Genomic DNA, 13177 nt, shown 5'->3' with positions numbered 1-13177 from the left:
CCTCTGACCCTCGCAGTGACCAAGGGAAAAAAGGAGAAACTCTACAAATTCTTAAAAAAGGTTTAAACCTTAAGTTCTTAAAACAAAATAAGGCTGCAGCATTGTAATGCACCACAGAAAAACATTCTTGTGGATCTTAACAAAATGTCATTTTGGCCATGCAACATTTAACAATTGTTGAAGATACTAAAACAATTATTTTCTGCCTGTTACAGACTGAAATATTGTCATAATATTGTTCTTCCATGGGTATGCCCCATCTCTCTCTCTTCAGGGCTGCAGACCTGATTGAGTGTAATCATCAATATGGAACACACCATGCTTTAAGAGCCACAGCAGCAGCCAGATCTTGTCAAACTCCCTTTGTTTTGTGTCTTTTGATTTCCTTTTTTTCTTGTTTTAACATCAAAACACCCACACAGCATGTTTTCACTCCTCCACAGCTACTCTACTTACTCTACAGATGTTTTAATAATAGATGACGTCATTCTGTAGTTACGGTGTGTCTCCAACTTTTTTGTTGTACCTGTCTAGGTGCTGGACTGTCTGTTTTATTTTGATGGTAAGTGTTTTAATCAGAGTCAGTGATAAAGATGTTTATAGAGAAGTCTATGTGATTATATGGTTTGTGAAAATATAACCTTGAACCTTAATATCACACAGTAAACACATCAGCTACAATAAGAAATTAATGATTGAAAGATTAAGACAGTGTGCATGTGTAGTCCATCTGACTAAATGGAAAATGTATTGCTACAGTACAAAAAGTATGTTTAGTTTATGTTGTATTTTCTATGTAGCACAAAGATCCTGATTTTTATTACTTTAAATCATTTATATTTGTCTTTTGGTTTCTGCAGCTTTCTGCTTTGTTATATAAGAAAATATAATTTAATAAAAATTAAAAAATTGGTTTTTAGGATACATCATTGGTTTAAAATGTTTTGTTTTATCAACCGAAAACACAGATATTTAGTTTAAATGATAGAAAACAGAGAAAAAAAGGAATTCTCCATGTCTTAGCCTTCAAAACAGAGTACTCATATATTTTGCATGAAAAAATGTACTTACAATTCATTAACTATAACAATAGCTGTCAATACTCCACTGTCAAACTGGCATTATTTTTTGCATTGAATTTCTTTGCCTCGATTTTTTTTACCAAATCTATAATTTAAGAATCTGTTCTCTTGGTTTAGTTATCCATGTTCTTGAATTAGTAATTTGTGAGCACATATTTCCACATCAATGTTTATCAGCTTGTACTGAAAACCAGAAGTGATCCTCGACTCTGGGGATCCCCAAACAAAATATCTGTCTGACAGTTACAGGTAGCTGACCGTAATAACTAACTGTCTCTTAACTTTTCAGAAGTTCTTGGGTGACCACAAATGCGCTGCTGCTTAAAACTAATAAAACCATCTTCATCATAACTCAGTCTGTATTTTAAAGTTGACTATTTCCTTTTGGTATCTTTGCAGGGACAAAAAAATGGCGACAACTGAAGTGGAACTCTTATCAATTTTAGAAGATTTGGGAGATGAGGACTTTGAAAAATTCAAGTGGTTCCTGCAGGGGGCGCTAGAAGGCATCCAAGCAATCCCAAAGAGTCGACTAGAGAATGCAAACCGGATGAAAACCGTGGATCAGATGATTCAGACCTACAGTATAAATGCAACTGAAGTGGCCAGAACTGTTAAAGAGAAGATAAATCAGAAATTATCAAACCCCCCCCTCAAACTTGAAGGTAAGGTAAGGTACACTTGTTGATGAATTCATGACTCACATTCACTGTAACAAACCCTCATTGGTTTCATTGTTCTCTTCATTCAGAGATTCTTCCTCTGTGCCAGCCAAAACTCAAATCCAAATTAAAAAATAAGTTCCAGTGTGTGTTTGAGGGGATCGCTAAAGCAGGAAACCAGACCCTTCTGAATCAGATCTACACAGAGATCTACATCTTAAAGGGAGAAACTGCGGAGGTCAATGATGAACATGAGGTCAGACAGATTGAAACAGCATCCAGAAAACCAGACAGACCAGAAACAAGAATCAGACAAGAAGACATCTTTAAAACCCCACCTGGAAGAGATAAACCAATTAGAACAGTGCTGACAAAGGGAGTGGCTGGCATTGGGAAAACAGTCTTAACACAGAAGTTCACTCTGGACTGGGCTGAAGACAAAACCAACCAGGACATCCACTTCACATTTCCATTCACTTTCAGAGAGCTGAATGGGCTGAAAGAGAAAACGTTCAGCTTGGTGGAACTTGTTCATCGCTTCTTTCCTGATATCAAAGAAGCAGGAATCTGCAGGTTTGAAGAGTTCCACGTTGTGTTGATCTTTGACGGTCTGGATGAGTATCGACTTCCTCTGGACTTTGACAACACTGAGGTCCTGACTGATGTCACAGAGTCCACCTCAGTGGATGTGCTGCTGACAAACCTCATCAGGGGAAAACTGCTTCCCTCTGCTCGCCTCTGGATAACCACACGACCTGCAGCAGCCAATCAGATCCCTGCTGATCCCTGTGTTGTCATGGTGACAGAGGTCAGAGGGTTCACTGACCCACAGAAGGAGGAGTACTTCAGGAAGAGATTCAGAGATGAGGAGCAGGCCGGCAGAATCATCTCCCACATCAAGACATCACGAAGCCTCCACATCATGTGCCACATCCCAGTCTTCTGCTGGATCTCTGCTGGAGTTCTGAAGAAGCTGATGAAAACCAGAGAGGGAGGAGAGCTGCCCAAGACCCTGACTGAGATGTACATCCACTTCCTGGTGGTTCAGTCCAAACGGACAAACGTCAAGTATCATGGGAAATCTGAGACAGATCCACACTGGAGTCCAGAGAACAGGGAGATGATTGAGTCTCTGGGAAAACTGGCTTTTGATCAGCTGCAGAAAGGAAACCTGATCTTCTATGACTCAGACCTGACAGAGTGTGGCATCGATATGATAGCAGCCTCAGTGTACTCAGGAGTGTTCACACAGGTCTTTAGGGAGGAGAGTGAACTGTACGAGGACAGGGTGTTCTGCTTCGTCCATCTGAGTGTTCAGGAGTTTCTGGCTGCTCTTCATGTCCATCTGACCTTCATCAACTCTGGAGTCAATCTGCTGGCAGAAGCAAGATGGTGGTCCAAAGTCTTCAGGGATAAACCTGAACTAAAACATCTCTACCAGAGTGCTGTGGACAAGGCCTTACAGAGTCCAAATGGACACCTGGACTTGTTCCTCCGTTTCCTCCTGGGTCTTTCTCTGGAGACCAATCAGAACCTCCTACGAGGTCTGCTGACACAGACAGGAAGTAGCTCAGAGACCAATCAGGAAACAGTCCAGTACATCAAGAAGAAGATCAGGAAGAATCTGTCTGCAGAGAGAAGCATCAACCTGTTCCACTGTCTGAATGAACTGAATGATTGTTCTCTAGTGGAGGAGATCCAACAGTCCCTGAGATCAGGAAGTCTCTCCACAGATAAACTGTCTCCTGCTCAGTGGTCAGCTCTGGTCTTCATCTTACTGTCATCACAAATAGATCTGGACGTGTTTGACCTGAAGAAATACTCTGCTTCAGATAAGGCTCTTCTGAGGCTGCTGCCAGTGGTAAAAGCCTCCAACAAAGCTCTGTGAGTGGCTATATTAACAACATGATACATGCTTTCTGTAATACAAGACAAATAAAACATTTTGTTGATATTTATCTCTTTTCCCCTCCAGGTTAAGTGGCTGTAAGCTCTCAGAGAGAAGCTGTGAAGCTCTGTCCTCAGTCCTCAGCTCCCAGTCCTCTAGTCTGAGAGAACTGGACCTAAGTAACAACGACCTGAAGGATTCAGGAGGGAAGCGTCTGTCTGCTGGACTGCAGAGTCGACACTGTAAACTAGAAACTCTCAGGTCAGTATGCAACTATTTCTAAAGTTCCACACTGGTTTTAAAGAGCCATTTCTCTTGAGGGTTTTTTTCCCTCAATTTTATGGAAAGACAAATGTCTCAAATATACATGGTTTTTGGGGTCTCTTTGTTTGTTCTATTTGTCATTAGCACACTGAAAGAAAAAAATCACAGGTAATAATTATATTAAAGTTAAAGCCCAGTCATTTTAATCATTTACATCTCTGTTAAAGCTGCCTGACGAACACAAATCTGCACAGACAAATGTCTCTTAGCTAAAAATAAAAATAAAAATAAAAAGTTGCACGCTAAAATAGGAGTTATTGCATTTCTGAAAACATGTCTTTGAAACACATGAAATATTGAAATTAATGTTGATGAATATGAACAATTATTTTCAGGGCAACTGGCTGTAAGCTCTCAGAGAGAAGCTGTGAAGCTCTGTCCTCAGTCCTCAGCTCCCAGTCTTGTTGTCTCAGAGACCTAGACCTGAGTAACAATGACCTGAAGGATTCAGGAATAAAGCTTCTGTCTGTTGGACTGAAGAATCCACTATGTGAACTGAAAACCCTCAAGTCAGTATGAAACCATTTCTAAAGTGCCACACTGGTTTTGAAGAGCAATTTCTCTTGAGGGTTTTTGTTTGTTTGTTTGTTTGTTTGTTTGTTGGTTTGTTTTTTGTTTGTTTGTTTTCAGCTTGATGGAAAGGCAAATACCTCAAATCTACATGGTTTTTGGGAGGTCTCTTTGTTTGTTTTATTTGTCATTAGCGCACTGAAAGAAAAAATCACAGGTAATAATTAAAGTTTAAACCCAGTCATTTTAATCATGTACATCTCTGTTAAAGCTGCCTCACAAACACAAATCTGCACAAACAAATGTCTCTTAGCTAACTCAAAATCATTGCATTATTAAAAACATGTCTTTCAAACACATGACATATTTAAACCAATGCTGATGGATGTGTACATTTCTTTACAGGGTAACTGGCTGTAACCTGTCAGAGAGAAGCTGTGAAGCTCTGTCCTCAGTCCTCAGCTCCCAGTCCTCTAGTTTGAGAGACCTGGACCTGAGTAACAATAACATGCACAATTCAGGAGTGACACAGCTGTCTGGTGGACTGAAAAGTCCAAACTGCAGACTGGATGCTCTCAGGTCTGTTTTTATCTCCTTGTTGAAGAGTTGATGGATTAATTTCAGCCCATGAAATTTTAGGCTAATGTGGGTGAAAATGCTCAAATACTGTCTTATTTTTCCGCAGATTGCAGATTTAATTTGACATTAAACATTTTCTTAATTCCAGGCTGTCAAACTGTCTGATAACAACGTCTGGCTCCGCTTCTCTGGCTTCAGCTCTGAGGTCTAACCCCTCCCATCTGAGAGAGCTGGACCTGAGCTACAATCATCCAGGAGACTCAGGAGTGAAACTGCTGGAGGATCCACGCTGCAGACTGGACACTCTCAGGTATGGACAGACAGACAGACACACACACACACACACACACACTCTCAGGTATGGACAGACTTATGGGAACATGCATGTACTATATATCCACATTTATGTGGGAACATGTATGTACTATATATCCACATTTATGTGGGAACATGTATGTACTATATATCCACATTTATATGGGAACATGTATGTACTATATATTCACATTTATATGGAAGCATATATGTGCTATATATGTACACAATTATGAATAGAAATACATGTTGACATATGTGACAATGTATATGTATTTATTCTATGCATATGAATGTGTATACATACATACATACATACATACATATATATATATATATATATATATATATATATATATATATATATATATATATACAGTTGAAACCAGAAGTTTACATACACTATATAAAAAGACACATATGCTTTTTTCTCACTGTCTGACATGAAATCAGACAATCACTTTTCCTGTTTTAGGTCCGTTAGGATTACTAAAAATTATTTCTATTTGCTAAATGCCAGAATAATGAGAGAAGGGTTTTTTTAGACAATTTTTTATGACTTTCTTCAAAGTCAGAAGTTTACATACACTAACATTATTATGCCTTGAAACAATTTGGGAAAGCCCAGATGATGCTGGCATGGAAGCTTCTGATAGGTTTATTGACAACATTTGAGTTAATTAGAAACACACCTGTGGATGTATTTTAAGGCACACCTGAAACACACTGCTTCTTTGTGTAACATCATGGGAAAATCAAAAGAAATCAACCAAGATATCAGGAAGAGAATTGTGGACTTGCACAAGTCTGGTTCATCCTTGGGTGCAATTTCCTGATGCCTGAAGGTGCCACATTCATCTGTTCAAATAATTACACCCAAGTATAAACACCATGGGAATGTCCAGCCATCATACCGCTCAGGAGGGAGACGGGTTCTGTGTCCCAGAGATGAACGTGCTTTGGTCCAATATGTGCATATTAACCCAAGAACAAAAGCAAAAGACCTTGTGGAGATGCTGGCTGAAGCTGGTAAGAGTGTGTCATTATCCACAGTGAAACGAGTACTGTACCGACATGGACTGAAAGGCCACTCTGCCAGGAAGAAGCCATTACTCCAAAAGAAACATAAAAAAGCAAATAACAGTTTGCAAATGCACACAGGGACAAGGACCTTATTTTTTGGAGAAATGTCCTGTGGTCTGACAAAACTGTGATATTTTTTATGTTGTTATGTTTTATGTTTCTTTTGGAGTGGCCTTTTCAGTCCATGTCGGTACAGTACTCGCATTAAGCAAATAGAAATAATTTTGGTATTAATTCTGGTTTCAACTTTATATATATATGTGTGTGTGTGTGTGTGTGTGTGTGTGTGTGTTTAAATAGTATGCTACTATGTATGTAAACTGTGTCAAACATGGAGCAGTGTATAGAAAACACAACAAAAATAAGAACATGGGCATCATTTATCCAAAAACAAGGACCCAAAGAACACCATTTTGCCATTTAACAGTCCATCCTGTTTTTACGTTTCACCTAGTACCTCTACTCACAAATTCTATCTTATGTTCTTGGAATTCCAAAACCTGAATATGACGATGACTGTCACTGCCGCCTCTTGAACTGCACTGTCATGTTTTTTTATTTAATGCCAACTGAATGTATATTCATATTTTGGCCATATTGATGATGGAAAGACATGTCGTTGGTGACTACAGCTCTACACCGGCAGGTAACATGAGTAGTGCAAATAACGAGATTAAACACAAATGATCCAAATATGATCCCGCAAACAAACTCATGCAGATAGTGCGATGATATATGCAGTGGAAAAATGTACCATAATCTGAACAAAAATGGAGGCCCTCTTGATTGTCCTCATGGATACTCCTTAACACTCAACTGTAATGTAGTGCCTGTATTTAAATCATCACTATATAGTATCTGGCCATTACAGGGGATTGTAAATGAGCTTCCTTATGCTGTACGCAAAGAAAATGTTTTACTTATTGGCTTGTGGTTTGGCAGTAAAAAAACAAATGTTAATACATTTTTAAAGCCATTCACTTTAGAGTGTCAGAAGTTGTCAACCATGGGCTTTAAGTTAAGAAGAAACAGCATTTTGGACAGTTGTGGCAGCTCTTATGATGTGTGATTCAGTTGCCAGGCCCATAATGCAAAACATGACCCAGTTTAATGGTCAGTACAGGTGCAGCCTCTGTCTGCATCCTGGTGAACAAGCTCAAAAGGGAAATGGTACTGTTAGGGTATACCCATACAAAGACGTTCCGAAAAGGGACCATGCTTAAACCATGAGTGATGTAAGACAGGCTCTGTGTGCCACAAAATCTGTGAGGGGTGTTAAAGGGCCAACATGTCTTATAAATATTCCACACTTTGACATCATATGGGGCATGCCTCCTGACCATATGCATAACATACATCTTGGTGTGGTTTGGCAAATGGCAAGGATGTGGCTGGATAGTGAAAACCATGAGAAACCATATTATATAGGCAATAGAGTGACTGAACTTGATCAACAACTCTTGCTGATTAAGCCCCCTTGCAATGTGACGAGAGTGCCCCGATCTCTTGAGCAAAGGAGGTTTTGGAAGGCGAGTGGATGGCAGAACTGGTTACTGTTTTATAGTATCTTTGTGCTGAAAGGAATTCTGCCCCAGGTGTTTTACCAACACTCCTTGTCACATTCATGTCCTTGCTATGCAAGGACATTATTTCAACAGAGGACTCACTCTATGGAAAGCAAAATGTGTCATTTAATGTACATTTATCTCTTCATTTGCCTGAATCTGTTAAGAACTGCAGACCATTGTGGGCACATTCTGGATATATTTTTGAGTCATTTAACAGGGACATACTAAAAATGTTTTATGGCACTCAGTGTGTTCCTCTACAGATAATGAAAGAATTCACATACAGACATTATTCATTATTCATTATCATTATTGCCTCTTTTGAGAAATGATGCTCTGAGAAATGCTGTGCCTGAATGTATCCAGCTGTATAAGCACTTAACTGGTTAAAAAAGACTGAAACAGTTTGAAAGAGTAGCAGATCAGGTTGTTACCCTTGGTTTGCATTATTCACGAAAACTTACTAGTGGAGAAATACTGGCTGTGAGAGAGCAACTTTCAGTCACTGTGGATACAGTTGTGAAAGTATTTAGTAGACTTCGAGTCAAAGGTCAACTGTATTACTCACAAGAGTTCACAAGAGTAGTGAAAAGGAACAGCTTAACAGTTTTGCTGCAGAATGGACACATAATCACTGTTTAGTATTACATTGTTGTAGAGCAACAAGGTAACAGAAAATGTTTTGCTCTTTGCAGAGAGTATGATAGATCACACAGTAATACATTGATTAATGTCAAAAATGTAGCTGGTCTGAAAAGAGTATTGCAGGGTAGGAAAAATATATTTAATGTGACAATGTTCAAAGGAAAATGTATGCTAATTGATCTGCCACAATATGCAAGCCTTTATGCATGTATACCTCCAAGATGCAGTGTGGAGGACTGAGAGGTTAAGGTCAAAGTATCACATCTTCTTTTCCACCATGTTGCCAAAATGATTAACAAGGCATCCAATTTTTACATGTCTGAAATTGCTTCTTTTTTTAATGTATTCCGTGTTATGTGTTTTTATTTTTTTATACTTTCTATTATATTTTCATATGTGAAATATGTATAAAATATACACCTAGGTATAAATACCTATAAAGTGAGGTGGTTGTTCTTCAAGCTCATACCTTAATACATGAAAGATTAATTAATTGATTTTTTTCAATGAAACTAACAATTGAAAATGTAGTCTTTCAGTAGTAGTTTTTGTCTTGATTTCAATATATTTTTCTTATATGTATCAATATATAGCGATGCATTAATGTCCATACATATATTGCAGTATATTGAAAAATGTATGTCCTAGTTTCCCATATATGGAAATGTATTATTCAATATATTTAATTATATTTTCCAATATATTGCCATATATTTTTGTTTCATAAGGGCAGCTACCACTGCAGTTCAACTTTATTTCTGATATGCATCATAACAGAGAAGCAGTCTCATTAACTCATGACCCTCTGATCCACAAAACCCCTGGCAGCTTTGACAAGCCAAAATACCACAAACCATATCCAGAAACTGTAAAAACAGCAATATTAGTCAGATTTCCAGGTTTCCTACGGTCCTTGAATGAATCGTGTGTGATTAATTCTTCTGTCAGAAACATAAAGTTAGCAGAGAATAACTTAATGTTTTCTGTTTGGTTTCTAAGTGTTGCTGTAATTTTCACCTGGAAATAAAATCAACCAAAATCAGTGATTAATGTCAACATGTTTCCACTCTGTACATCTTCCAACACTTCCTCTCATCAGACGCTCAGATTCAAACATGAATGACACAATACAAACTGAATGTGATGGTGAAACTGATCTGAGAACAGTGTAAACTGTTCAGCTGTTCATGTGTGAATGCAGGACAGACTGTTGATTTTAAGGGACCAGATTTCACATTGTGTGTTATTATGAGGGAGGACAGTTCATTGGTGACTGAGCTCTTAATATTTATACATCACATTATCTTTTTGAAGAGTTTCAGCCTGTTTCTCTGTCACACTGGCAAACTGAGGAGCTCTGCTTCATGTTGAACAGCAGTTAGGACTCATGTTGGATAGAAAATCATTGTAACTGTGTTTCTTCCTCCAGGGTGGACCATGGTGGAGAGCACAGGTTAACACCTGGTCTGAGGAAGTGTAAGTGTGGATTACATTTGACTAATGAAGACAAAACAGATTTAAATACAATGTTAATGGTTGTGATATTTATTCATTAAAACATGACTGACAACATGTGTCATCATTAAACTTTATAGAAATGAACAACATCAGGACAGAAAGAAAGAATAAACCCTTCAGATGTGTCTGATGATAAACTGCTGCTGTGTTGTGTCTTTTTCTCTCCATCAGATTTCTGTCAACTCACAGTGGACACAAACACAGTAAACACAGAGCTCAAACTATCTGAAAACAACAGGAAGGTGACATATGTGTGGGAGGATCAGTCATATCCTGATCATCCAGAGAGATTTGACTGGTGTTGTCAGCTGCTGTGTAGAGATGGTCTGACTGGTCGCTGTTACTGGGAGGTCGAGTGGGAAGGACATGTTCATGTAGCAGTAAGTTACATAGGAATCAGAAGGAAAGGAAAAAGTGAGGACTGTTGGTTTGGATGTAATGATCAGTCTTGGAGACTGTTCTGCTCTGATGTTGGTTACTCTGTCTGTCACAATAACAGAGTAACATCCTCCTCCTCCTCCTCCTCCTCCTCCTCCTCTGGTAGAGTAGCAGTGTATGTAGACTGTCCTGCTGGCTCTCTGTCCTTCTACAGAGTCTCCTCTGACTCACTGATCCACCTCCACACCTTCAACACCACATTCACTGAACCTCTTTATCCTGGGTTTGGGTTTAGGTTTTCCCCTGTTTCCTCAGTGTCTCTGTGTCGTCTGTAGGACGGGGACGACTTCCTGTCCTGTGGTCTAAATGTTGGATGAAGCTTCACTTTGTTAAACATTTGATTCTCTGATTGTTTCTTTAATGTCACAAATGTTTTCTTCTTATAAATGGTGAAATGATCTCAGGACTGAACTCTGATTTTCTCTTGAATCAAGTTTTTTTTTTTTGGAGCAGCGTCTTGTAGCTGCTAATGTCTGTCGTGATTGATCTCAATAATGGTTTAAAAGCAAAACACACTAGAACAAATGTAAATTTGTTTCTGTTTTTAAAAACCTTACCTTCAGAATTGAGTTATTTTCTTTTTCATTTATAAATGACTCAGGTAACAGATTTTATATTTCTTGTGAGAGTCATCAACTTATTTCAATATTTTTATTTTTCTATATGTGCCCTTGTAAATAGCTTATTTTAAGAACCAGATGTAGTCACACATGCATCTTTCCACTGACTTCACCTGGTCCGACAGTTGTGGGATTGTGATGCTGTATCGGCCGAATCCTGCTGGCACCACAACGTTGTGTAACTACGCGGGGCCAGCCAACACTGACTGCAGCTTTAATTTAGTTTATTTTTTATCCTTGTTGTGTGTATCACTGATGACATTTTTGTACATCTTCCCAACCTGGGAGGTGGAAACCTCTTCAATTGATTTCCGTGGTTATTCTTCCATTTCTTTCCCCATTAGAAAACATCTGTCTGCCCTGGGAGGTGGATAGCACTTCAGTTGAGGTATTTTCCATTTTGTCCAGTTAAAATGTTTGTTTTAGACAGTTTTCCTTATCTGAAGGTAGGGTCAAAGTATGGAGGGTGTGATATGCTGTACAGATTGTGAAGCTCCCAAAGGCAAATTGCTGATTAATACGAATGGACTATATATATAAAATGTATATATAAGTATTGTTTTGTTCAAAAATTATCATGAGCTTGTTTTCTTTGCATTATTTGAGGTCTGAAAACACTATCTTTTTTTTTTAATTTTGACCAGTTGTCATTTTCTGCAAATAAATGCTCTAAATGATCATATTTGGGTGAAATGTTGTCAGTAGTTTATAGAATAAAACAAAAATGTTAATCTTACACAAAAAAAATACCTATTAATAATAAAATCAGAGAAACTGATCATTTTGCATGGTCTATTATTTTTTTCCAGAGCTGTATTGTGGATTTGTGAGGGGTACTGCTCTGTAAAAGGTCCTGTCAACACCAATCCACAAAAAAAGATTTGGAAAACCTGTCAGGCTGTAATATATTTGCACTAACTTAGGTGCATTATTCCACCCCCTGGTTGACAAGATGACATCTCCAATGGATTCCTGAGATCTTCTTGTTTCATATGATATGTGTATCTTCTATGTAGGCTTAAAATTGATCCCGCTAGAGCTTCTGAAAGAAACAAACAGCACAGGACATCAGAGCATCAGGGGGACATACAATATCTATTGTTAAAACTTTATTGTAGTTCCACTCCTGTCCACCAGGGGCTCCACTGAGCATTACATATAAGTACAACACAATTTAATTATTAATTGATAGTCATTTTTTTCTGTTCATTATCTATATTCTGTTTCCTGCTGAAGTTAATTGTCCTCAGAAACATTGTCACATACACACATGGTCCTCAAACTGAATGTCCTCGCAATCACTCTACAGACACTATATCCCCATTAAAACATCTTGTTCTCAAAATTACTAATCTCAAACACATTGTCCTGACAAATTGTGTTTTCACAAACACACTTCTGAGCTTCATTTCATCAGATGTTAGTCAGCACCATCTAGTGGACAGATAGTAGAACTACATCATCTGGTTTATCTCTCTGACTGGGTTTCTGACACTGGTCTGACTGGGAAAAGTACACAAGTATTATCAGCTCCATGTAAAGTATCAGCCGTAAAAGTACACAAGTATTATCAGCTCCATGTAAAGTATCAGCAGTAAAAGTACACAAGTATTATCAGCTCCATGTAAAGTATCAGCAGTAAAAGTACACAAGTATTATCAGCTCCATGTAAAGTATCAGCAGTAAAAGTACACAAGTATTATCAGCTCCATGTAAAGTATCAGCGGTAAAAGTACACAACTATTATCACCTCCATGTAAAGTATCAGCAGTAGAAGTACACAAGTATTATCAGCTCCATGTAAAGTATCAGCAGTAAAAGTACACAAGTATTATCAGCTCCATGTAAAGTATCAGCAGTAAAAGTACACAAGTATTATCAGCTCCATGTAAAGTATCAGCAGTAAAAGTACACAACTGTCTTAAAATTATCAGCAGTAAAAGTA

General features: G+C 38.2%; 1 protein-coding gene across 1 annotated transcript; it reads left to right on the top strand.

The window, feature by feature from the left end:
• Positions 1 to 593: 593 nt before the first annotated feature.
• LOC131990767 (NACHT, LRR and PYD domains-containing protein 12-like) lies at positions 594 to 11947 on the top strand. Its single transcript, XM_059355883.1, has 9 exons — positions 594 to 613; positions 1482 to 1747; positions 1834 to 3628; positions 3720 to 3893; positions 4292 to 4465; positions 4872 to 5045; positions 5194 to 5355; positions 10086 to 10132; positions 10346 to 11947. Exons 1-9 carry the CDS (start codon positions 594 to 596, stop codon positions 10885 to 10887), a joined length of 3354 nt encoding a protein of 1117 aa, XP_059211866.1. The 3' UTR covers positions 10888 to 11947.
• The last annotated feature ends 1230 nt before the right edge of the window (positions 11948 to 13177 follow it).

The sequence above is a fragment of the Centropristis striata genome, chromosome 18, assembly GCF_030273125.1.
Source record: "Centropristis striata isolate RG_2023a ecotype Rhode Island chromosome 18, C.striata_1.0, whole genome shotgun sequence".
Lineage (NCBI taxonomy): Eukaryota > Metazoa > Chordata > Actinopteri > Perciformes > Serranidae > Centropristis > Centropristis striata.
The sequence above is the reverse complement of the archived record's forward strand: the minus strand, read 5'-3'. Positions and strand labels throughout refer to the sequence as shown.